The sequence below is a fragment of the Fundulus heteroclitus genome, chromosome 22 (genome assembly GCF_011125445.2).
Source record: "Fundulus heteroclitus isolate FHET01 chromosome 22, MU-UCD_Fhet_4.1, whole genome shotgun sequence".
Taxonomy (NCBI): Eukaryota; Metazoa; Chordata; class Actinopteri; order Cyprinodontiformes; family Fundulidae; genus Fundulus; species Fundulus heteroclitus.
The window spans coordinates 20,077,763-20,102,803 of NC_046382.1; the positions used below are offsets into that span (position 1 = coordinate 20,077,763).

At 38.4% G+C, this 25,041-nt stretch overlaps 2 protein-coding genes across 6 annotated transcripts in view; both read left to right on the forward strand.

Annotated features, from left to right (window-relative positions):
• Positions 1 to 4,562, forward strand: part of col21a1 (collagen, type XXI, alpha 1) — a 42,140-nt gene extending 37,578 nt beyond the window's left edge. For 3 of the 4 annotated variants that reach the window (XM_036126538.1, XM_036126540.1, XM_036126539.1), the window contains exons 24-29: positions 1,828 to 1,860; positions 1,953 to 2,099; positions 2,191 to 2,245; positions 2,328 to 2,510; positions 2,585 to 2,662; positions 3,517 to 4,562. In XM_036126538.1, the coding sequence (XP_035982431.1) occupies positions 1,828 to 1,860; positions 1,953 to 2,099; positions 2,191 to 2,245; positions 2,328 to 2,510; positions 2,585 to 2,662; positions 3,517 to 3,704 (684 nt within the window). In that variant the 3' untranslated portion in view covers positions 3,705 to 4,562. Of the gene's footprint in view, positions 1 to 1,827; positions 1,861 to 1,952; positions 2,100 to 2,190; positions 2,246 to 2,327; positions 2,511 to 2,584; positions 2,663 to 3,516 lie in introns of those variants that run through there. The other variant, XM_036126541.1, reaches the window with a different exon arrangement.
• A 3,618-nt stretch (positions 4,563 to 8,180) lies between these two features.
• On the forward strand, positions 8,181 to 19,946 carry bmp5 (bone morphogenetic protein 5). 2 transcript variants are annotated; one of them, XM_021311178.2, is made up of 8 exons: positions 8,181 to 8,502; positions 8,601 to 9,161; positions 12,323 to 12,515; positions 16,755 to 16,903; positions 17,178 to 17,375; positions 18,525 to 18,601; positions 18,749 to 18,859; positions 18,945 to 19,946. In XM_021311178.2, the coding sequence occupies exons 2-8, from the start codon at positions 8,651 to 8,653 to the stop codon at positions 19,092 to 19,094; spliced, it is 1,389 nt and encodes a 462-aa protein (XP_021166853.2). In that variant the 5' UTR covers positions 8,181 to 8,502; positions 8,601 to 8,650; the 3' UTR covers positions 19,095 to 19,946. The 2 variants fall into 2 exon arrangements, with proteins under 2 accessions (XP_021166853.2, XP_012709077.2); XM_012853623.3 differs by having other exon boundaries at positions 8,181 to 9,161.
• The last annotated feature ends 5,095 nt before the right edge of the window (positions 19,947 to 25,041 follow it).

Below are 25,041 nucleotides of genomic sequence, written 5' to 3' on the forward strand. Positions count from 1 at the left end.
TTAGGTGTCTAATAGGTTCAGGTTAGGATTAGGGCTAGGTATATATTTGGTAAAGGTTGGGGTAAGGCCATAGAACGGCTTGGAAAAAAAATGGAAGTCAAGGTATGGTCCCTATTTTTAACATATGTGTGTGTGTGTTTGTGTGTGTGTGTGTGTGTGTACAGTTACATCTTATCTATCACCAATCTGTGCAATAATTTGGTAATAAGAAACATTTTTACAGGCTATCAGTTAATATTAAACTAACTGATACTGATTTGTAGGAATGCTTTCTAAACACTGCCAGATCTCAGCTGGTTTCAGCTGTCTGTACCTTTTTGGACATACATTTTGTGTTTGGATTACTTGGGATGTTTTTAATGTCTTGTGTGCATTTTATCTCCGTGGCCCCATTAGAAATATTTAGACTGAACATTGATGTGTTTACTACTTATTTTACCCACTTTGCATTTCTTCAGTATTTGATATAATTGCGTTTAAACTGAATGAGTTGAGCCAGATGCTTCGGGTATCATTCCCAGAGCTTCTCACTAGGGTTTGCTTTATACTGACTGAACTTGTGTAACTTGGTCAGGTTCAAAGGGACCTTTACTCACAAAGACTTTTCAGCCCTGCTCACAAATTTTCTCCAGGTCTGACTTTTTTGTCCTTTACTTAGTAACTAATTTCATGGTATAATTAGAGCCTTAGTCCATGTGGAAGAGGCATTTGTGCTCAAGCTGTAATTTTCTTGCCTCAATATTTCCACAAGATGTTCTTTCTGCATCAACATGATGTTGCCACCTCCATACATCACTTTTGGGATGGTGTCAGGCAAGGTTTCCCCCTTTTCCTCGAAATGTTACAATGGTCATAATGGCCATGTACCATTGTGTTTTTTGTTCCCTGACTTTTTATGTTGGTTTTTGACCAGTGACTTCTCTGCATGGTCTTTTAGCCTATGTTGGTACAGCACTTAATTCACTGTGAATAGTGACACTCTTAGACCGGCTTGAGCCAGCATCTTCAGATGGCCCTTTTCTCTTGGTCTTGGGTTGATGAGCACATTTTACACAAGCATATAAATATGATGGCTGGATATTGCCATGCCATTTATACTTGTATATCTTTGTTTAAGCATGTGGCACATTCAGGCATTTCAAACGACACCAAAAGATAAGGACTTGTGGATGTTCATTCTCTTCCTGATTTTGTTTTTTTTATTTATTTATCTTTTATTTTGCTGTAAAGTCATAAAAGGAAGCTATGTGTTTGAAGTCTGTAAACTTCCATAAACTTCCAAAGCCATTACATCATCAAGGCAAGTTTATTTATATTGCGCTTTTCAGTAACAAAATGATTCAAAGCTTTCTTTAATTGATTAAAGGTGTAAAAATCTTAGTGTTTGTCATCTTTTAAAAATAATCTAAAAGCTCTTTCTGATTATTCTGACCATTTGTAAATAGACCTAGTTTACAAACTGATCTAAAACAGGAATATTGTGTCTGATTTAATGTTAGAGAGCATATAAAATGGCCACGTGTGTTTTTATATATTGTATGGAAATATCTGATTTCAACTATCTGCACCATAACTGGCTGACATCATTCAGAGGCATTATATATAAAAAGTTTCTGCTAATTTTAGCGTTATTAGTACTTTTGTCCATAAGAAAATCTAATCAAGGGTGATGGAGCTGCCTGTGGTTATGAATTCATCATCTTGACTCCGAGAACTATAATAAATGTTGTTTGTTGTGCATGTTGACGTAGATGATAAAATATTTTGAAATGAGACATTAGCTTTCATAGCTTTTTAATGTATTTGCTGATTTATTCTGATTATCAGGGATCACCTGGTACAGTGGGAATAAAAGGAGAGGTATGTTAAGATGAAGACAAAGTGTTTAGTATACATCAATGCCACATGTAGAACTATATGCATTTCTAACAAGAGGGTGGTATTCTTGCCAGAAAGGGACAGCAGGGGACCCAGGGCAGAGAGGGCCAGAAGGTCAAATGGGACGGCCTGGACAACCAGGCCAGTCAGGCCCAACTGGGCCCCAAGGGGTGCGAGGGGACACAGGCCCGCCAGGCCCACCTGGACCAGAAGGCAGAGCTGTAAGTTTGACACTTTTTGAAAACGAAAGGTTTTCGGTCATTATGTTGTGATGTGCAGGGATGACTTACAAGTTATGTTGATCCACTGCAGACAAATGGAATGTCAGACAGTCACATTCGGCAAATCTGCAGAGACATTCTTATAAGTGAGTAGCTCTAAAGACTGATTAATGAGCTGATTCTACACAACTGCACCATGGGAAATCTCTTTATTGTCATTGGTCCTAGGTGAGCTGCCTTTATTATTGCTAAGCAACCAGCAGAGTAGCTGTACAAGATGTCAAGGCCAGCCTGGATCACCTGGTCCACAAGGTCCAGCTGGTCCCCAGGGACTCAGAGGTCTTCCAGGACTTAGTGGTTCCAGAGGAAACCCTGGTTGGCCAGGGCGTCCGGGAATTACTGGGCTCAAAGGTAAAAGCAGAGTCCTATAAGCAGTATAGAAAGTATGTTGCCCTGTTTCTCTAAAGCTAGAACTTTGTTTGTAGGAGAACCAGGTTATAAAGGTGAAAAGGGGAGCCCAGGTCAAGTCATGGTTGGCGACCAGGGACCTCCTGGGCCTCCAGGTAAGAAAATGTTGTTTTCATTCTGTACATATCATTGTCTTTTGGACATAGCATCTTGGGAAATTCTATAGGTCTCATCACATTGATTAAACGTCTCAAATGTATATATGATTATTCTTAAAATGTTTTCTCAACTGTGTTGAGGCTTGTGATTCAGCATAGCTATGCACTTTTGATCAAAGACCATGAAGTAATTACAAGTATTCACATTTTGTGTGTGTGGATCATAAACAAATGTTTTCAAAATGCAAAAAGAAGACATGAGATAAAAGACTCAAAGCAAAGAGTAGGCATTTATTTCTCTAAACTCTATTAAATACGTGTGGGGTGGATGGCAAGAGCAGTTTACAAAACGACTGCAGGCACCCTTCATGAAGCTATCTTCACATGGAGCAACATCTAAACCAGCCAGCTGGAAACACTTACAACAAGCATGTCTAAGGCCATTTTTGAAAGAATCAGAGTGATTGGGCAACTCACTGAGTCCTTCTTTGACGTCTTTAGCTTTGTTTGGGGATTGTGGTCTTCAACGTTTGATCAGCTGTTCAACAGCCTGTTTGAGTTTAAATGTCATTTTTAATAAAATGCTCTTTCTGTTTGTTTTGTCTCTTGCTCCTGGTTCTTCTTTTTAAATTTTTGAAGCTCAACCTATAACCTAGTTATGTTGCAGCAGCATGAAATGCTTTGGGAGCCCAAAGCACCCAACAAAGACCTTTGGTGGCAAAAACTGTAAATCAAAGCATTTAATTTCTGAAGGGTATTGAAGTTAGTTTTTGATATTTCTGCCCTGGTTCTGAGCAGCATTGTGGCTTTGTTACCCATGCATATCAGATAATGTGTTTTTATCTTGACAGGGCCCATTGGTCCCCAAGGGTACAGCAAACCAGGCCCTCCTGGTAAGCCTGGGCTTCATGGTCAAAATGGAGCGGAGGGTAAACCAGGTAATCCCGGTGTCCCCGGCCAGCCCGGGGTATGTGACCCATCCATGTGCTATGCTAGCATAATGAGAAGGAGCTCCTACAGCAAAGGCCCAAACTATTGACAGATTACAGTGTCGCTAACGGCGCCAATCTGAAGCTGATGTGGAACAAACAGCCATTCTCAGGAAGATTTCATCTCTGCAGTTTCTCTCTAACATGGAAACAAAGTACCTCCTCTGACATTTATTTTTGTGATCTCATGCATCATCATTGTATTTTTTTAATATATTAAATATAAAGAAGAATATTGTTCTTCTTATGTCTTTTAACATTTTTTGAGGTTTTCAGGGTGTTGCGAGACCAGAAAATTGGCTCCTTTGAATACCTCTGTCTGAGAACCTTGAATTCTTGTATGTCCTTGTGGCTGGTACACTTCCCTATAGTGCCCCCTGGTGTTGCTTTGGTGCATGATGCTCGCTATCAACCCCACTGCACAGTCAGTGGGTGATACTTCATGTTTGAAACAAAATAAAGCTTTTACATCAACTACATGTTCTGTTGTCAGTATCAACATACATTCTGTATAAAACTGACATGTTTTCATTTCCTTTTACTGATTCTGATCTTCTGTGAGCATTTTTTTTTACCTATTTAAGCAGCTATATTGTGTATACCTGAGATAAAATAGCACTGCCCCCACAAAAATAAGATTTTAAAATGTCACTTCTTTATATTTAGGATAGACATGATTTTAAAAAAAGTTGTAATGTAAAATGTCTGACCTATTACTTCATTTCCACGCCCCAGAATCAGTTTTAATTTTGTATTAGGTATTTTATTGTTATTTATAAGAGTCATATCTGTGCATCTGAGAAGTTATACATGTTTAACACTTTTGTAATGGTGATATTTTGTGACCTTTGTATGTTTTTTGTCATTTTAAAAAATAGAATTAAAATTTCAAAGTCATTTTAAGAAATACATTTTTTTCATGCTTACATTCATGGATACAATTGCATTTTAACATAATGTCACATTAATATCCCAATGCCCCATGGGAACAGTAAGTAGCCATCAGTAAACTAACAATTGGCTGGCGGCCTGATGGTCCTCTTTTGCATGTGAACAACCAGTTTTGATTGTCACAGTTAAACTTGTTGATTCACTATGCAAAGGCACTGCTTATAAGGCTGAGTTTATCCACAACTGTTCAGACCGAAGAAGTATCTCGGAGAAGAGATGGAATGTTTCAACAAAAAAGAAACAGTTCTGAAGACCTACTGTTTTTTTTTTTTTTTTTTTTTTTTTTTTGTACCTGTATTATAGAGCTGCATTTTGCCACTTTACTGATCTTATCCATAAGATGGATGTAATGTCTACTGACACATGTAAAAGGATGAAGGTGACTGAGGACAAAACAAAACCCTCCCCATCAGGCATTTCCTCTCATGGCACTTTTACAGGATTTTGGGAAACTGGGTCAGCACAACTGCCTAAAATGCTTTTGGAGGCAGTGACTACAGTGCCTTGTATTCATACCCTATGTTTACAACCGCAAACTTCAAAACATGTCATTGAGATTTTATAGAGCGCATGATTGTGACTTGAAAGGAAACAGATCCAAAGTTTTTTTGTTTTGTTTTTTATCAAGTAAAAAAAGAGATGGTGTAGAATAGAACATGGTAGAATAAAAATATCCTTTTTTGTCCCACAGTAGGGAAATTCCGGTGTAACAGCAGCAATGCAAAGGGCTAATTGAAGCCTGTAGATACACACAATGTACAACACACAACCCCCCCCCCCCCAAGAAAACAAAAGACACAAATTAAAAAAACACTAAAGGCAAATTTATAACATGGGTAAAAAAAACAGCACAGTTGTTAAGAATATATTCAGATTAAAGAAGTGTGGAAGTGAGAAAGGCGATTGGAAAAAGAAAAACATGCTTGTGTATTTGTGTAAGCTCATTTGTTAAGCGCCTTTTACAGATGAAACCATCACAAAGCGCCGCACAGAAAACCAACCAAATAGCTGTTAAAATGAAGAGCCAGATAATAAAACACACAATGAAAACAAATAGTCAACAAAAAGCCTGTTTAAACAGGAAAGTCCACAGAGTCAACTAAACGTCAACTAAAGCTATAGAGGTAGGCTGTTCCACAGCCTTGGTGTGTATTTTATTAGAAGACAAAACAAGTAACCTGGGGCCTGGCTGTTTAGGGCTCTTTGTGCATAAAAAACACCCACAGACTATTTACAGCAACATTTCTACCTCTGATTGATTATGGTGATGCTCTGTACATGTCTGCTTTATCCAAATGCCTTCAGTCCTCTAGCACTGTTCATCATTCTGCTCTGAGGTCTGTGACAGGATGCGGTCGCCTCACCCATCATTGTTAATTCTGCCTTCCCCAAGTATGTGAAGGTACACTCATTGGATGATGTTGGTCTATAAGACACTACTTGACCTGGCCCCATCATTTCTTTGTGTACTTCTCAAAAGAACCGCCAGCCATTATGCTCTAGGCTCTACTGATTTTCTCCACCTGCGAATGCCTCATGTTTGGAAATCATGCTTTTAGTTACTCTGCTTCTTCTGCTTTGAACATTGTCCAAGCTGAATTGAAAATGTCTAAACTTGTCTCATTTAAAACTTTCAGTTTTTTCTTACATAAAAGGCAAAAGGCATCCACAAAACATTGCCAGTGTCTTACAGATGTTACAGAGGAAAGTGCACCTTTTAGCTGATTTTCAACTGTACTTTGTTATATTGTTGACAGTTATTGCACTTTATCTTCTTTCTAACATCCTGTACCGCTTTTTCAGAATTACTGTTTGTAACAAATTGCACTTACTGTGTAAATTACAGTTTTATGTTATGTGTGTCTGAAGTGTGTGCTGTTGACTTCTTGCTCAGGTCCACCTTGTAAAAGGGACCTTGGTCTCAATGGTTGTGTCTTAACCTGGTTAAAAAAAAAAAAAAAAAAAAAAAAAAAAAAACAAGACATGACATGACATGACAAAAAATGCAAAGACAGCAGGGATATAAACACTTATTCAGTGTGTTGGGAGCAGTGATGGTTATGAAGTCTAACAGCTCATAGCACCACCTTTCACTGCGGTTACACCAGCAAGTATCTTAGGGCATGTCTCTTGCAGAGGTTCGCATCAACAGTTTTGCTTGTTCTTAGATAGGAAGAAGAGAGTATGCGAGCACCCTTTTTTAAAGCTTTACAGCAAATTTCAAACAGTTTCAAGTATCTTGCTGCCTATAATTTTTTATTGGTCAATTATTGTCCCGCATTTAGCTCCATCCAACCTTCCATCGACTCTGACCAGCCTCCTTCTCCATACAAAAAAAAAAATAATATCCCTAAAATGTCATGTTACCTCCACCATGTTTTCACCATATAGCGATGCTTTCAGAATCAGAATTAGGTTTGTTGCCAAGTAGGTTTACACTTACAAGTAATTTGACTTGGTGTTGATCGTGCAGACAAAATATATACAGAATCTATAGCTGTGCTCTGTTACCTACACGTTGTTCTTTCCACGATGGCTTTCTTCTTGACACTCTCCTAAAGAAAATGGTTGGGTGCATGACTAAGAGGTGGGTTTGAATAAATAAGAAGTTTTAGATAAAAGGGGGCTGAATGGATTCGCACAACGCACTTTTCAGGTTTTTGTTGGAAAAACGAATTGAACACTAGTTATATATTTCTTCTCATTTCACAGTTTTGAGTTAATGGTGTTGATCTATCATGTTAAATCCCGATAGAATACATCAAAATTTGTGTTTCAAATGTGACAAAATGTCAAATGCTCAATGGGTGTGGCTACTTTTGAAAGCCATAGTAAATAGCGCGGAAAAGGCTGAAATAATGATTATTAATAACTAATAATATTTTAACTGTCCACTAGATGTCAGGATAGGACAACACCAGCCGCGTAATTTAATCAAGCGCTTTAATCCATTTGGAAGCTTTATCTTTTTTTATTTATTCTAGCATCGCTATTACGCTTTTCTCCATGATGGTTTAAGCTGCTCGGTGGAATGCATTTTCTGCATAAAGGCTTTTTTTTTTTTTTTATTGCAGAGATAATTTTGTTTACAGTAAATAAAACGCATTTGAAGCTCGCTGTTGCATTTAAATCAACAGCGGATGTAGCCTACAGTTCGCCAAATTAACGAAGTATATAATGCCGTTTTTGTGCCCTTGTAAGACAACTACAAAAAGGCAAAAAGGCAAAAAAAAAAAAAAAAAAAAATAAAAAGAATCCTCTACATTTAAAGTACTTACAGTGGGGTCACAAAAACTGTGAATGCAGCTGGAGGGCTCACCTATAAACACTCCGACTTCAATAAGTCGAGGTGATTAAAAGGCTCTGTCATTACTCTTTCACTCGTTAAGACTGGCCTCTCGTATTTCAAGTGTCTCCTTTTACACTCCGAGGCCGCCACATTCATCATGGGACCCGGCCTGAAATTTTACTGCGGCCGCTAGAGGAGGATGGGAAAACAAGAGCCGAGTGTGGGATGGACCCAAAGGGCAACTGTGGCCCCAGTTCCTGCACATTCTCATGAAATTTATATATATCATATACGAGCCGGGGCAAGAGACGACTGTTTCTCTCTCCTTATTTTTGACACAGTTCACCACATTTCATCCACTTGGAAACGTATAATCCCCCCCGACATCCTGGGCGTACCTACCTCTCTCTTTTTTTTTTTCAAGTCAGAGGAGTAAGGTGAGGGACGGGGGTCACCGCTTCATAAATACTCGGAGACTGTGGACAGACCTCGGAGGAGTAAAAGGGCCTACTGCCAGAGAAAGTTCTCACACAGGACAGGAGCGCCGATTTTTTTCTCTCTCCCGCAGACTTGTACCAAAACTGGCTCCTGATTTATCACCGTGAAACGTGCGTCTGCTCTACTTTTTTTTATGGAAAGCCTATGAATCCGTACTGGCAGACTTTGAAAGATTTTTGTTTTGTGCTTTGTTTTTTTTCCCCCTCAGAAAATGCAATGTAGCTCATCCTCGCATCTCTAAGAGAGCCATTTGCCAGGATGACAGCGCTGCATACTCCTCTGAACCGCGCGCTTTTCGCACTCGCGTGGAGCAGTCTGAGTTTTCTTTCCTGCGCCCAGTGCGCTCTCACTGACAACCATGTGCACTCCAGCTTTATTTACAGGAGGTTGCGCAATCACGAGCGCAGGGAGATCCAGAGAGAGATCCTTTCCATCCTGGGCTTGCCTCACCGTCCGAGACCCTTCTCTCCCGGGAAGCAGGCGTCCTCCGCGCCGCTCTTCATGCTCGACCTGTACAACGCCATGGCCGTGGAGGAGGAGGAGGCGGAGGGGGTGGCGGTGTTGAACCGGAACGCGGGGAAGAGCTTCAGTGCCAAGGCTCAAGGGCACTCCAAGAAAAGTTACTACAACCCGCAGCATGCCGGGTACTCCCGTGTGCCGCAGCCCTACAGAGCGGCCCCTCTGCTGGGGCACAGTCCCGCACTAACCACCGCGCACGACACCAATTTCCTCAATGATGCTGATATGGTTATGAGCTTTGTCAATTTGGGTGAGTGTCTGCCTGGGCCGTGCAGTGATGGATGCGTTCAAAACGGTAACAGCGACTAACAGGCATGAGGCGACTTTTAGTGCTCGAATGGCAAACATTTAACTCTTGTTTCCAGTTTTAATATGAAGCAGTTCCGTTTATGAAGGTTAACACATGAGGACCTATTCACTGCGCTGCGTCTCTTGACCGCTTGTGTTTGACTTGAATATAAACTTGAAAAAAAAAAAAAAAAAACAGGTCACATAAAACGCTAGGAAATAAAATATTCTTCACTTTTACAGCATTTTAATTTTTAGAATGTGATAGGCTCTTAACGAATTCAAAGAAAAATCTTTCCATCCTGCGTTATTCTAATAAATTGGTATACCAACAGTTGCACCAGCTGTATCTCTTAGAGCTGCCAATATGAAATGGTGTATAAACTTGTTAAAAAAAGGCAACATGTCACTTAAAGCAGGAATAAATTAGACTCTTCCCTTCTACTATAAAATTAGTGTTCATCCTGATTAGGCCATATTTTTTTTTAATTGGAATTTTTTATTCATTTTAATATAAAACTTGAGAAAAATGATTATTTCAAGCACCACTTATACCTTGGTAGCTGATGTATTTTACACATTCCAGTCTAACATTTTTCCGCCTTTTTCAGTTGTGTGTCTAACCAGTGAAAATAGCGCTGGATTTGTATAATGATTGTATTTGTTCGGTAGCTGCAACCCTTAACCCAGCGGTTCAGAGCAGCTTATCAGATGACTGTCTGACCTTGAGAAAATTGGTCTCAATTATTTCCTGTTGTTAAAAGAGAGAGAGAGGGAGAGAGGGAGGGGTGATATTGATGGATGCCTGCATGCGATATTCTGTCATTGTTACAGAGCTGTACAACCGGTTGTGAGATTTTATGTATTTGTTTTATGTATTTCTTGCCTTGTAAAGAGAATTCAAGCACCTGGTGAATTTCTCAAAAAAGCAGGAGGTCAGAACATAGAAAGCAGGGATTAAAAAAAAAGAATCCTGCAAACATATACAAAGCTTACTTTGTAAAATAGTGCTTGCATCTCAGGGTGGAGCATCATATTTGACATAAAAACATTTAAAAATAAAATTGTGAATGTGCGTAGCGTTGCCTTAAAGGATAACTCCTCACCTTAGTTTGAGGCCATCTGTTTCCACTTACCACTCTACCCGGGCATGTACACTGTCAGCCTTGAAAGTTCTGCTCTCATTCTGGGGGACTTTCAGTGAATTTCTGAAAGAGGCTCTTGTCTTTATTACAGTACGCTCAATGCAGCGGCCGAGCTAAACTGTTTTAAAAAAAACATCGAGGGGCTCTTTTCATGCAGCATAATACTGTAACGAGGCATGGGCCTCTATGCGGTTCTCACTGTTTGATTGTATTTACAAAAAAAATATATAACATGATCTAATTGGTTTTATCTAAAACTGAAAAAAATATTCCCGCTCCTAGAAAAATTATTTAAAATACTGATTATTATGAATTGAATAATGTGCTTATAATTTTATTTCAATAAACAGACATAAGCAAAAATATGGATTAAGTTTGAAAGTGGTTGCACTTGTTTTTTTGTGACTGGAATTTTCTCCACTCAGCCAAATCTGTCTTTCTAGTCAGTGAGGGAGAAGCGTAGCAGCCTTCCTTTAGCTTGATGACCAGCCATTCACAGCAACACGTAGGGGAGGGTCAAGACTTGTGAATACATCTCAAGCAAATTCCAGCCTCTCCTGTATTTTCCTGAGTATCTCATTAAAATAACTTTAAAGTGTTGGAGCGGTATTACGGAACATTTTAGGGGTTTAAAAATTGTAACCTTTTAAAACAAAGGGTCACCAACATGGTGCCCGCGGGCTCTAGCAAAACCCTCCAGTTAGCTGCATCCAAAATTTTATTTTAGTCTGTTGCTCTGCTTTTGCCATCCCACGTGCATAGATTTAAAAATGACAATATCTAAAAAGAAAAGCGTTGCGAATATGTTTATTGGTGAGTGCTGACTCTTGTAGTTCAAAGGTCAGTTCAGGTAGCCCTTTGTGTGACACAGTACCAATGAAGTAGCTCTCCGTTTCAAAAAGGTTTTTTAACCCATATTTTAAAACATAGAATACGTTGATACTATTAACTAGCGCATGCCAAACTGTAACTATAGTAATTATTTTTTAAAGGGATTGAAAATGCGCCCCAATCGGCAATTCTGGTGATTTCAATTATCGGGGAACGGCTTGCACGCTGTTCAGTCTTAGCATGGAGGAAAGTTATTGAAGCTTCAGCCATTCAACAGTTAAAAGCTCTTTCTTCTCGGTGGCACTTCTGCTTCAGATTACAGCCTGTGGCTAATTTAATAGAAGCCACTCAGCGGTTTAAAGTCAGGCCTGACCTCTGACTTGGTTGTGCTAAGTAACCACAGGCGCTCTCTCTTGATAAAATATCAAGCAAACACCCCACATGATATCACCACCAGTCCTCAGGACATCCGCTGACCTCGGCCGCGTTCCTCCCTTCTGCGCCAGGTAGGGATGTGAGAGATGGCTGAAGTCACTCTGTCGAACAGCTCGTTATCTACAACGCTTGCGTCGTAGGTTTTATTCTGCGCGCAGAAATACGTCAGGATCCTCTTGCAGCGAGGGGTATATAATTTTTATCTTAAAAACATGAACAAGTCCTCGGGGGATTTTAGTAGAGGTGAGCTGCAGGTCAGAAAGGAGGTCAGAGCAGACACTCACTTGGGCTATGAAGAATCCTGTCTGTTCTTTTCTTTCTGCTCTGCTGCAGCGGAAAGTGTCTTTAATTGAAATCAGCCTGTTTTTCTTAACTGACAGCCCATTCATCACGGCCGGAGAATGCAGTAAGGCGCACAGTAGAGGGCCTGTCTGGGAACCGCTACCTGTATTCAGTTGACTGATTTAATGAACTGGAAAGTGCTTTTGTTGGTACTCAAAATGTTTGGGTAGGACCTTGAATGTAAAAGAAGATGCGATAAATATTCTTTTTTTTCTTCTTCTTCTTCTTCTCCCCTGCAACTCATGCCGTCTTTTCTCTGTCATGCAACACAAGAAGCGGTTCATGAGTTCAGGAGGTGAACTCATATTTTCTGCTGAAATTTCGTTGGCAGTAATACAGAAGTTCATCATAAACTATTCTCTTTTCCCAGTGGAGAAAGATAAGGAGTTTTCTCACCAGAGAAGACACTACAAGGAGTTCCGCTTTGACCTGACTCAGATCCCAGATGGAGAGGCAGTGACGGCGGCAGAATTTAGGATCTATAAGGACCGCAGTCACGCTCGCCACAGCAATATCACCCTGAAGGTTTCCATATATCAAGTCATCAAAGAGTATCAGAACAAGTAAGTTTAAGTCAGCTAAAACGCTCACGTCAATGGCACTGTTGGATTGAAACTTGGTAAATTTACAAACGTGTTTTTTTTTTTTTATTTACCAAAAGATTTTGGTTTTCTGCCACTTAACTGTTTTACTGTGAACCATTTCATATGCAGCTGTTATACTTTTCCGAATGAGTAAACTCTCCAGCTATTTACAGCATCATAACATGCTTTTTAAAGTATTTCTTATCTATCCTAAAATTCGAGTCTAAAAGCTTTTTCTCTAATGTAATGCATTCCAGGGACTTATTCCAGTAGTTTGACAGAAATAATCATATAATGACAAATCTATAATTTTTATAAAATATATTTTTCAGAGACCATAACTCGTCAACAGAGTTTGTACTGTAGTGAAAACCGGACGTGCTTAATGTATTGTTGTAAACACTGTGTCGTGTGTGTGTGTGTGTTTTTAAAGCATACAGAAAACAGGGTTTTGATTGGGCTGATAAACATCTAATGTATCAAATTTGGTACATAAAGAGAAAGCCTTTGTAAATATATATTTTATTATTTTTCTTAACACTTCCAATTAAAATAAATTGCCCGTTATTCCTATAATTGTTTGTTTTTGAACTTAAGTCCCTCAATTTTTTGACAGTAAAACACTTCAAATTAAGTTTGCATAAATTTCCTTAACATTTGATACCATTGTTTTTTAACTGTATGGCATGAGTTGAAAGTATTAGAATGTTATTCCTCAACAAGTTGCTCTCAGTGGTGGAATTTGGTCCCATTCCCCCCTGACAGAACTGGTGTGAGCTGATGTTTCTATCCTAAAGCCACTTTGCATCTTATTTGGTGACATGATTATTGTCATTGGCCAGTCAGAAGGCTGGCGGCCAATTCAAGGCTGACATCTTGAGATGTATTTCAATATTTTCACGTGATGTTCTTTAGTTAAAAAACCATCTCCTTTGTGAAGTATGCGAGTCGCTGAAGGAAAACAACCACACAACATGATGTCATTCTTCACCACATGACAATTTTATTGTGACCTGACACTTCACTTTTATTTTCACCAGGGTAAAGGCTTCCTCCTGTCTGTGTTGCCTTTCACCCCGTGGTCAAACAGAACTTGTTGCATTCTGGATAATGACACTTTCTTACCAACATAAATCACAATAAATCCATCACATTGGAACCTAGTGTGATATGTTGGTAAGCAAGTATCATTATCCATAGTGTAAGTTCTGTATGGCCAGAATCTTCACAAGGTCTTTGGCTTTTGTTTGGGGTCCATACTCACGTTTCTCCTGTAAACATGCTAATCTCCGGGACAGAACCCATCTCTTTCTTGAATGTTATGATGGCTAGACATACACGGGGTGTTTATACTTTCACAAAATTGTTTATTTGTTGAATGGTATAAATTCCAGACTTGTGGGGTTCTACAATTCTCTTCCTCACACCATCTTCCTTGATTTAATCTTCTTCATTGGCATTTAATAAGTAGAACTCATTTAGGTAAGTTGAACAGATTGCAATTGGTTATGTGCCTTTTTATACAGTGTATTTAAATATGTGGTTTCATCTGTATCTTTTCTCTTGGGAAGATGAGATTATCAGGTCTGAAAAGGCTTAAAATCAGTTCTGCTACCTTCCGATCTTTGCAACAAGGTGATGTTTCAATGTTTTTTATTTGTTATGTTAAAAGCATCCAAAGGCACTTGGAATAAAAAGGAATTGAATTTTCAGACTCTATCAGAGAGTCTGCTTTCCTTTTGTTGGCACCGTGTCTGCCTTGGTAAATATAGTTCTTGGATAAAGAGAACCCCATTAGCAAGTCGAGCGCCTGTATAGCTTGGAAAGTCCATCACTTATCACCCGTCTTGTGTTGCCTACCGAGCTGGCTGTGTTCCAACTAGAAGAACTAGGGACCACATTAATGTGGGGGCAGAGGGCGCTCCCTTGGGTGAGACAATGATCACTGTTTTGCCCACCACCTGCCTTGCATAAGAATATTACGGAAGTTGAAAGCATGACATAGCTGAATCCACAAGGGTGTGCTTAAAAGTGGGCTCACATTTGCTTGCCGTAAATGTGTGTGAGTGATCCAAGGTGAGATATGGGCCTCCAGGGAGTTGAAAAGGTCCAAGTCAATGGACTCGGCCATCTCAAAGGTGAAGAGGGCTCAGTTCATGTTTTCACACGTGTTTTCACCAAGAATTGCTCATTTTGATTGGTGTTCAAAAGCGGGATTGAGACTTTACCGATACTACAGTATATGGTACATTTATAGATACACCCTTTAGTTCATTTAATTATTATAGTTGTATAGTTGCAGTTCATACAATTATTGCGGGTTGGCTTCCCTTTATTTATTGAAAGCATTTTATTAGTCCAGCAGTCACTGATGGAATAATAGGCAATGAGAACATAACTGGTTCTAAGCTGAACAAATGTGAAACTGAAACGTTTTAAAAATGAATGTGTCCATGTTCCCAGGGTGAAAATACACATTAAGCCATTTTTTTTGCCTCAATACCAAATCTCAAACTGGGTCTGAAGCTTTTATTATCTGAAACATGGGACACTAGTTTTATTTTAGTTTTCAGCTTGTTTGGCCTTGACAAGCCATAAATTGTAAAAATTGAACATTTTTCTAATTGTTAAATGCATCTTAGTGCTACTACATTGCACTGATAACCACACTGTTCAGTGTTGACGTTGTCGCCGAGTTAAGAAAGCTTAACCCCTTTCAGCACCAGGTGTTTGAAATGATGAGGAAAGCGAATGAACAGAACTATAACACGCTAGAAACTAACAAATTTTCTACCACATGTCGAGACATATGTGTGGTTCATTTCGCCTCTGAGAGAGCAAGACTCAGGTCAGATACCAGGAAGGTTGATCAGGGCACAGCAAAAAGTTGCCATTTGCTCTTATTTTCTTTTTGACTTTCACCCTCCGTTTGTCAAGGAACATGCAGGATTGGTAAATATTTGCAGTCTTGGAAATCTCACTAGCATAAGATTTTTGTTTTGCTTTCTGCTGTCTTACACGTAATATTTTATGGTCACTTGTAGCAAGAAGGCTAGAGGAAGTTTTTTAGATTATACCCTGAAACGTATTTATATATTTTTTATGGTTTTGGAAAAAGGAAATCATTTAAAAACAGTCTTGACAGGTAAAAGATATATAAAACCATTGAGGTTCAAATTCGTCTCAAGATCGAATATTCCTTTCCCCACATTAAATCTCCAGAGATTACTTTGAGCTGAACTTTGCATTCCCTGGTAGCAAGTAACACAGATTACCCTCACTGATGTCATCTTGCTGAATTAGCCAAGCCACCATCCCCCGTACATTATTGGACAAAATACTGTTAAATCGCAGAAGCCCAATATCACTTCACTTTGTATATATATATCTTTCATAAAGCTTCCTTAACTTTGCTTTTGATCACAACTCCTTATAAAGAAAAGTGACTGACTTCAGTTTAGCACACGGGGGAATATTTGTGTCAAAGTGAAGGCTCATCGCTTTGCATTTGTTTCCACTCACAGCATTTTTCTCATTTGATCGTGGTTTCCAACACTCAATAAGGATTGAGAAAAATATGTTACCTCATAAATATGGTTATTGGATCAGTAAATGTTCACCATTACGGTTCAAATTACGGCACAAAGTAAACTGCCCTTTAAAGAGGAAGTTCAACACTTAATCCCTCTAAAGAATTAATCTTCAGTTTTATTTCACCTTTCTATAAACATATGATTAGTTCCAAAACAATTGAGACCACATGGAAAAACCTCAAATGTCTCCAAACAGCTCTGTGAAACCGCAAAAAAACTAACATCTGCTGCCTTATCCGATCTACCACTTGAAAGGAATTGGAGGAAAACTATGTTGTTGTTTTTTTAATTATAAAATTTGGAAGTGAGGGCTGATTGTTGCCTTCTGTCAAATTCATGGTAAAAATACATAAAAGCTAGCTTACATGATTCATAGCCCTCAAAATACTTTTTTTTAATCAAAGTGCTGGCACAGATTTTACAACAAAAGTGCAATTTGTCACAGTATACAGCTTTTCAACAATAGCTGCAAAGTTTTTTTTTTCCAGTTTAGTTTGTTTTTACTGGCAGACCATGGAAAAGGAGTGCTTGAAAAATCACGATTTAAATATCCTGCAAAAAAAAATTACTTTTGTTGTTCAGTTTACAAACATGCTTGTTTTTTTTTTTTTTTTTGCATTTGCAGAGATGCCGAGACCTTCCTGCTTGACTCCAAAAAGGTGCAGGCCTCTAACGGGGGCTGGCTTGTGTTTGATATCACAGCCACCAGTAACCACTGGGTGATGAACCCGCAGCAAAATTTTGGGCTTCAGCTCTGTGTGGAAACAATGGATGGTAAGCAAAGCTAATTTTTACTTTAAGCTATATTTTTGACAGTATTCTGTATAGGATTATCTTAGAATCCTCCACAGATTTACTTACATCCTGTGACACATTCTACTATGACGGCATTTAATATAAAAAAGTAGTATGATCAAAGAAAGTCATAAAGTCATCACCAACAGCTATTTTGGACTAATATTAAGACTCACCATAAAATAAGTAATAAAGTGAAGCCTTAATTTTAAATGATACATTTTCATTTGCTTTTTGTGTTGTTTTTTTACAGGACGGAGTATCAACATAAAATCTGCTGGAATCATTGGAAGGAATGGGCCACAGTCCAAACAGCCATTCGTCGTTGCTTTCTTTAAGGCCAGTGGGGTTCTGCTTCGCTCGGTGAGAGCTGTGGGTGGGAAGAAAAAGAACCAAAACCGCAATAAATCTACTAATAAACAAGAATCATCAAGGATTCCAAAACCTGGAGGTGAGCACTGAGCACGCAGTTATGATGTTAATCGGTTTGATCATTTCTTTATTTTATACAGTTATTGGTTATGGGTAAAGGGCTTTACAATAAGGGTATGCTGTTTATCGCAATACAATGATCTCACATTAAAACCTTATTTTAAAGCTAACTTCCCAGGATGTCCAAACTTTTATTTCAGTAATTTTTTTCAGTAATGGAAAAATGCCTACTTTAAGAAAATTATTATATTCAACAAAATCCCAAGGGCCAATATTACAATCCAATACCATCCATCCATCCATCCATCCATCCATCCATCCATCCATCCATCCATCCATCCATCCATCCATCCATCCATCCATCCATCCATCCATCCATCCATCCATCATTTTCACTTATTCGAGATCAGGTTGCTTGGGCACCAGGTCCATGAGGGAAATCCAGACATCCATTTCCCCAGCTGCATCCTCCAGCTTATTCTGGGGGATCTCAAGGTATTCTCAGGCCAGGCAGGATATATATAGCCCCTCCAATGAGTTCTGGGTCTTCCCTGGGGTCTCCCCTCACAGTGGGACATGCCCAGAAAACCCCTGGTGGCAGGCACCCATGGGGATGTCCAAACCATCCCAACCTTTTAGGTCGTTTCTATCTGGGATCTTCTGGTCATAATCAATACCATAGGCAAGGGTTGGAACGTAGATAGACTGGCAAACTGAGAGCTTTACCGGTTGGTTCAGCTCTTTCTTCCACACAACAGACCAGAGCAGCTACCATGTTACTGCAGACAAAACCCAACCTATTTGTCCAAATAGGTTGGACTAATTTTGGTTACCTAAGTTAGTGACTAACCTAACAACGGAAAGGTTTTTATTGATTTGATGTCAAACTGTGGGGAAAAAATGGTTATTAGTCTCTTTAAAAGGTGTACATATGTTTCTGGTGACACCTACATGCTGTTTATGACAGATTGGTGAGGCTCAGGTGCTAAAGTTTTTGACATGGCAAGAGATCAAATCGCAGATGCCACAAGACAAGATGTGTAAAAAGGCAATAGTGAAGCATTATTATCCTCCTATGGCATTGAAATGCAAAACAGGTAGTGTGATGGGTTTATAATGCAATATTTTATTAAATTGTAATTCTTTTCTCTTAATCCCTTTTTCTTAGACTATAACACCAGTGAACAGAAACAAGCCTGCAAGAAGCATGAGCTTTATGTCAGCTTTCGAGACTTGGGCTGGCAGGTAAGACACTAACATTTCAAATCTCTTGGAAAAATATTGACACGATCGCCACATGATGGTAACATTAAATCACGAGAACACGGATAAGCATCTCCAGGCTATAAAGTACAGGAGCTAACTGTTGGATATTTATTTATTTTTGCCAAGGATTGGATCATTGCACCGGAGGGCTATGCTGCTTTTTATTGTGACGGCGAATGCTCTTTTCCGCTCAATGCTCAAATGAATGCAACAAATCATGCTATTGTGCAAACCCTGGTAAGTGTTGTTTAAAATGCATTGTACACCTGTTTAGCCTTGCAATATTTGTATCATTAAAAAGACCTCTACTTCTCATTTATAGGTCCACTTAATGTTTCCTGACAACGTGCCAAAGCCCTGCTGTGCCCCAACCAAGCTCAACGCAATATCAGTGCTTTACTTTGATGACAGCTCAAACGTTATTCTGAAAAAATATAGAAATATGGTGGTCAGATCTTGTGGGTGCCATTAGTTTTGAGGCAGTTTAATTTATGGAGCCTGAGCTGAGAATTGCTGGAAAACACATCTGCTGCAGGTGTGGTTTGATGTACAGTATTATGTATATAAAGTTTTATTGGTTAATTTATTTCCCTTTAAAAGAATAGCACTGAATACTGTAATATTTAAGTGATTAGTAAAGACTGTTGAGTTGACTTTATGTGCATTATCATTTCATTTGTGCGTCCGCTGGCATATACTTTTATCTGTAATCGTCTTTGATCAAACACTTCACTGGAGTCATGATGACAACTTTGCCTTTTTCGTTTCAGTTGAAAAATTGTGCTGTAAATATTTAGAGAAAATTTACATCAGCGATGAATTCTGTGTGAGATGGTCATTGTCATTGCTTTGGATCATTAATACATTCCTAAACCGGAAAGAATGGTGTTGCTGATATAAATTTAATTAACACTGGTTTGTGCCCAGTATGCTCCTTTTTGCATAAATATCACAAAGCTGAACACTTTAAAATCAAACTGGGTCAAGATTTTCATAATTATTTTAAAGCAAACCACATAAACATGTTTTCGAGCTGATTCTTTTTTTGAATAGATAATTCTAAATCTGTGCCTTATAATGAGGTTTTACCCTTTAATTATAAAATATGTACACATTTTTAAATATGAAAACTTGACCAATAATGCTATTTTAAACAGTAACTGCTTATGTAACCCTCTCCACCTAAACACTGTCATTTTTTCTGTGAACTTTTTCATAGCTACAACCATCTTAGCTCCACGCTAATTCTAACTTGTGTTTAGGAAGCATAACTTAATGATAAAATGTTTTGTATTTTTAATAAATGTTCCACTAGAAAAAAAAATCTTGCTTTGTTTGACTTTGCAGCTTTCCTTACTTAAATTATCAACTTAAACTTGATAAACACGTGCAAAATTAACCCTATAAGAAAAGCCCTCTCCACTCCTCACTGCTTTACCAGATGTAACTCACCCAGACCTTTTCAAACTCATCCTGTGCCTTTTGTATTCTTTTCGGAGCTCCCTCACTGTTCTGCACTCCTTTGCTGGACTACTGTCCCAGATTTATCAATGTTTTACAACGTTGACGTAGACCACAGGCATGTTCTTGCAGTGCGGTAATAGTTGTAGAGGGCAATATATATATATATATATATATATATATATATATATATATATATATATATATATATATATATATATATATATATATATATATATTATCTCAATACTTTCATTGCCTTACAAAAGTATTGACATTCAACTTGTTTTATTTTGTTTTATTTTGATCGATTGCAACTAAACTTAAATGTACTTTATTGGGAATTAATTCTGAATTGTAAGGTTGGACTTTGACTAGGCCACTTGAAAACATGAACACGTTGTCTTATCTCCTACAAGAAATAGATTGCGACAAACTATAAAAGGCTTCTTAAGGCTTTCTTTTACAAGTGGCTTTCTTCTTACTGAGTTCCCTAAAGGTTTGTTTGGTCCAGTGGACAACTAATGAATGCCCTACAGAATTTCCCACCTTGGATCTCTGTAGCCCATCCGGACTTACCATGGGCCTTTCGGCTGCTTCTGTAGTTATGTTCTCCTTGCTGGGCAAAAAGTTAAAACGTAGTTTAGCTGAACAACCATGTGTTATTAGGTGTCCAGTTATGCCAAACATACACAGTATTCCTCCATCAGTATTTATCTAATTTTGTATGTTTACCTCTGCCTAAATGGATGTCGTAAAAATGGACGTTTTGTATTTTGGACTCTGTTTAAAGCTTAGACTAACCTCTGAAGCAAAGGTGAGGAGTGAGGGTTATCGCATTTTCCTTTCGTTCAGAATAAACATAACTTCCAGAGAAAAAAAAAACGGTGCAAGGGATCGTGTTGCATCCAGAGGAGTATTCTGATTACAGAGGGATTTCAAATTATCCTGGAAATGTTGGGATTAGCTGAAGGTTTAATATTTGTTTGCACAACTGTTCTGACCTTCAGAGAATATGTACTGTCAATGTTATTCCTTCCTACTTCTTTCCAGGTTCTTTTTTTCTCTCTGACATGGCAGAACATTGAGTAACTGTATTTCATTTAATTAAAATCGGTGGCTGACCTGCCCAGATGTTGCATGGGCTCCATCTAAAAGAAGTGTTGACATTCGGTGAATAGAAGAGGCCACCTGCTAGCTTAAATCTTTGGCCTGAGGCCTGATTTGCATTCCTGCGGCCGGTTGCCTGGCGTGATCACTGCTCTGCACTTAACAATCCCATCTACTGTTTTAATTAATGGATTCCTTCCAATTCAGCAGGATTTCTTGTATGTGTCAGCAATACAGGAAGTGCTGTGAATGAATATCTATTAAAGTTTACCACAGCAGCACCCGACCCTTATGACTTTGACCTCGTGCTGACATTGAAAGAAAGGGTCAACAATGCAAATATATATTGGAAAATACTATGGTGACCCTGCAGCTAATTAACAATCTGCTGTGAACCAGCAGAGCCTTTACATTCATGTAGTCAACTCTGAAACAAACTGGGAAAGGTCACAACCCTGGGGTTTATACTTTATGCTAATTGTTTCTTTGAATATTCCTTAATTTCTTTCATATATATTTGTATTAATGTCCCTTGGATTTCTAAACTACCTCACACTGGGTATTCATACCCATTGTTATCATTTTGTTTTGTTACAGCAACAAAAGCCAATGTATTTTATCAGGATTTTATCAGATAGATTAACACAAAGTAGTGCAGTTAAAGTTAAAGGAAAAAGATACTTAATGCCTTGAAACAAAAAGTTCTTTCTGGTTGGAGTTAGCATGTTCTGCCCGTGCACGTATGGGTTCTCTTCTGTCACTCCAGCTTCTTCCAATAGTCCAAAAACCTGCATGTTAGCATAATTTGTTGATGAATTAATCCTGCTGAAGCCAGAAATGTACATACACATTGTAAAGCGACACCGAACCATTCTTTCCCTACAGTCTGACATTAAATAAGTAAAGGCTTTTATTGTGTTAGGTCAGGTAAAAATAAACAGAATTAGTTCTATTTGCAAATTGTCAGAACAATAAGAGACGGGTGATTTTTTTCCCTCACTTTCTTTAAATTCACTTCTGAAAGCAGCTCTGAATTCAATCTTGTGGAATCAGAGTAAATGCAAACACACTGCCCCACTTTTTCAGTTTTTAATTAATAAAAGATTTAAAAGATAATGCATCCTCCATCCTATATGTCGAAAGCATATGCTACTTTGTTGGTCTATCAAATAAAACCCCATTAAATTGCATTCAAAGTTTGTGGCTGGATCATGACAAAATATAAAAATGGTCAAGGGGTGTGAATAATGTTGCAAGGCAACGCTTAAACAGCAAGTTTCCAAGTACTGATATCATTTTTTTTTCTTTTCACAAACTCATTTATTCTTGTTGAATAATTAAGAAAACAGACACATGCATGTCAACAGCTGCTAAAAACATGTGCTTTCATTCAGTCGACCTCAGAGCTCTGACCCTCCTGGACCTGGCCTTCTGTCAAAAGCCACAAGTGGTGGAAGATTCAGGTCGTTTTTTTATATGATTTAAACCATCTCCAGTAGCACTGCAGTGACAATATTCAGCTAATCCAATACAAAAAAAAAATGATGACATAACAGCAACTAATCTTATCAGACCACCAACAGAGACGGCATCTGTGCCGGAGGCGAGTCAGAGATGTCCTGAACGATATAAGAACCAGAGATTACAAGCATGAATGATGTGTTTTCTTGTTTCTGTCTTTTAAGCACAAAAGCAGAGTAACGTCTCACTGATTCATAGTAAACTAAATGCAGCACATAAAAAGAAAAGATTCAGAGGAGCTGAAGTCTTTGAAAGCACACAATAATGTAAAAAATATAGGACTGTTGTAATTATGTAATGCATGTGTCCATGTTCTTTCTTCCTGTTTAAATATTTTTAAAAACATTCTTTAACTTGTTTAGAGAGCATTTCAGTTATTTGTACACTTCCCTTTTGAAAGGCGGTATTCAGAAAGTTAACATTTGCAGCGGGAATTATTAAAGCCTTAAGGCCCTAAGAGGGCGGTTGGACTTTACGCAAATAAACTTAAGCTGAAATGTATTTTGTCAGAGTGCATTATCAATTTCATGGCAGACCATTAAATTAGTAAATGTATTTAATATACTGTCTCTACTCTATCTTTGCAACTCAAATGATGCAGATAATGCTAATTTAGATCATATTTTAGGCACAAAACTAAGTTATTGTTCATTTAGTTTACTGAAAACAGTGTTTCATTGGCTTTTCCTGTGTTAACCAGGGATCCCTTTCTTTCCGGGGCTCTACGTTTATTTTCAAAGTGTCACCTTCCAGTCCATCCACATGGCAAGTGAAATTGTATCTATTAAAAATGTTGTGCAGTTTACCTAATTCATCTCACCACATATGGTTCTCCTTATTCGCCTTCTGTGGGTGGGCTATAACTTCCATACAGCTCAATCAGTGCTTCTCCAAAGGGAGACCATATGGGTCACATTTTTACATGTTGTTTGGTATGACAAGGGTGCAGCAGGACAGCGAGGAATGTGTCCTCACAGAGGGTGGCGCAGAAATGCGGTTATACTTGCTTGTTATTCATACGTGCGCTGAGGGGGAAGAGTTCAGGGCTCTCTGAGCTACAACGGACTATTTATGAACCGAGCTGTCGCTTTCCATTAACATTAGCCCTCGCACCTGTGGATTCAAACAGTATCTGTCTTTTAAAACTGTTTCCTTTTCCTTTGGCATTAAAATTGCATTTAAATGCATGGGTTAAGACTCGAACTCCTCGGCCAGTTCAATAAAAACGCAAGACTCATATTTCATTGTTTTGCAAGCCCTGTAAAACAGATTTACAGTTGTTGTTTTCCCACTTTCTCTCCTTTGCATGCCAGCGTTCGAGAAAGATATTTGCCTTGACAACACATAAAGCATTTAGGTCTGCAATAAAAGCTCCTCAAATGATATGCTACCATGCTTGAACGCTTCCTTATTTACTGGTTAGTCATCTCCGAATCGGTTTCCAAACTATGCAGCAATTTACAACAAACAACACATAAAACTAAAGGCTTAAAGGTCAAATGCAAACAATCACGATGTTAAACAATCCCTGAGGCCAAAACTATATTTGACTTTAGTCGTGCTATTTGACTGTATGCCGGATGTCTTTTATTATACTGCTAAGATATTACATTGTTAGAATCAGGACATATCTGGGAATGATACCAGAAAATAACAGCAAGACATCCTCTTGTCATTAAACCTTAATTTAATGAACATTTGTCAACATAAAAAATACAATACAATACAACTCTTTTTGCAGAGCTTCCCCTAATAAATTGTTAACAATACATCTTTACAAACCTTCCAAAAAAATGTAATTAATAAATAAAAATATCCCCTGTACATTTTGCTTCCTACCTTTTTCCCCCGAATAATGTATTTTATGTTTAAACAGAGGAAAAGTCCCTCTTGAAAGTAATCTTGTTTAGTGTAACAATAATTATCAAGGATCGAAACACACCTTTAATGAAGCTTATGCATGAGGAGAACAGACAGAGATCACAGTGAGCTTTAGTGGGTCTACCCTGCCTAACGGCATTATCTGTTTCTCTTTTATGGGTCCTTGTCAGGTGACCTTGTGACAACAACTTGTTATTCAAATTGGTCCTGTAAGTGTGACAAGCAAACTTATCCATGAACACCACTCACTGGGGGTGAAAGAGTCAGGGAGCTGATAACATGTGACAGTAATATTCTGCTATGTACACAAAGCACAGAGGAAATGTAAAATAAGTAAGGTTCTTTGCATGAAAACAGGAGAAAGCAACTAGCACAAACAACTCCCCACTGGTCAGTGTGTTTGTGTCCATGGTTGTCGTGGGTTGTTTAGTTTCTTTTACTCATTC

Coding starts and splice junctions, on each gene's coding strand:
- bmp5 (XM_012853623.3), top strand. CDS start 8,651: ATGACAGCGCTGCATACTCCTCTGAACCGCGCGCTTTTCGCACTCGCG. Junction 9,162..12,322: donor TATGAGCTTTGTCAATTTGG/GTGAGTGTCTGC, acceptor CTCTTTTCCCAG/TGGAGAAAGATAAGGAGTTT. Junction 12,516..16,754: donor ATCAAAGAGTATCAGAACAA/GTAAGTTTAAGT, acceptor TTGCATTTGCAG/AGATGCCGAGACCTTCCTGC.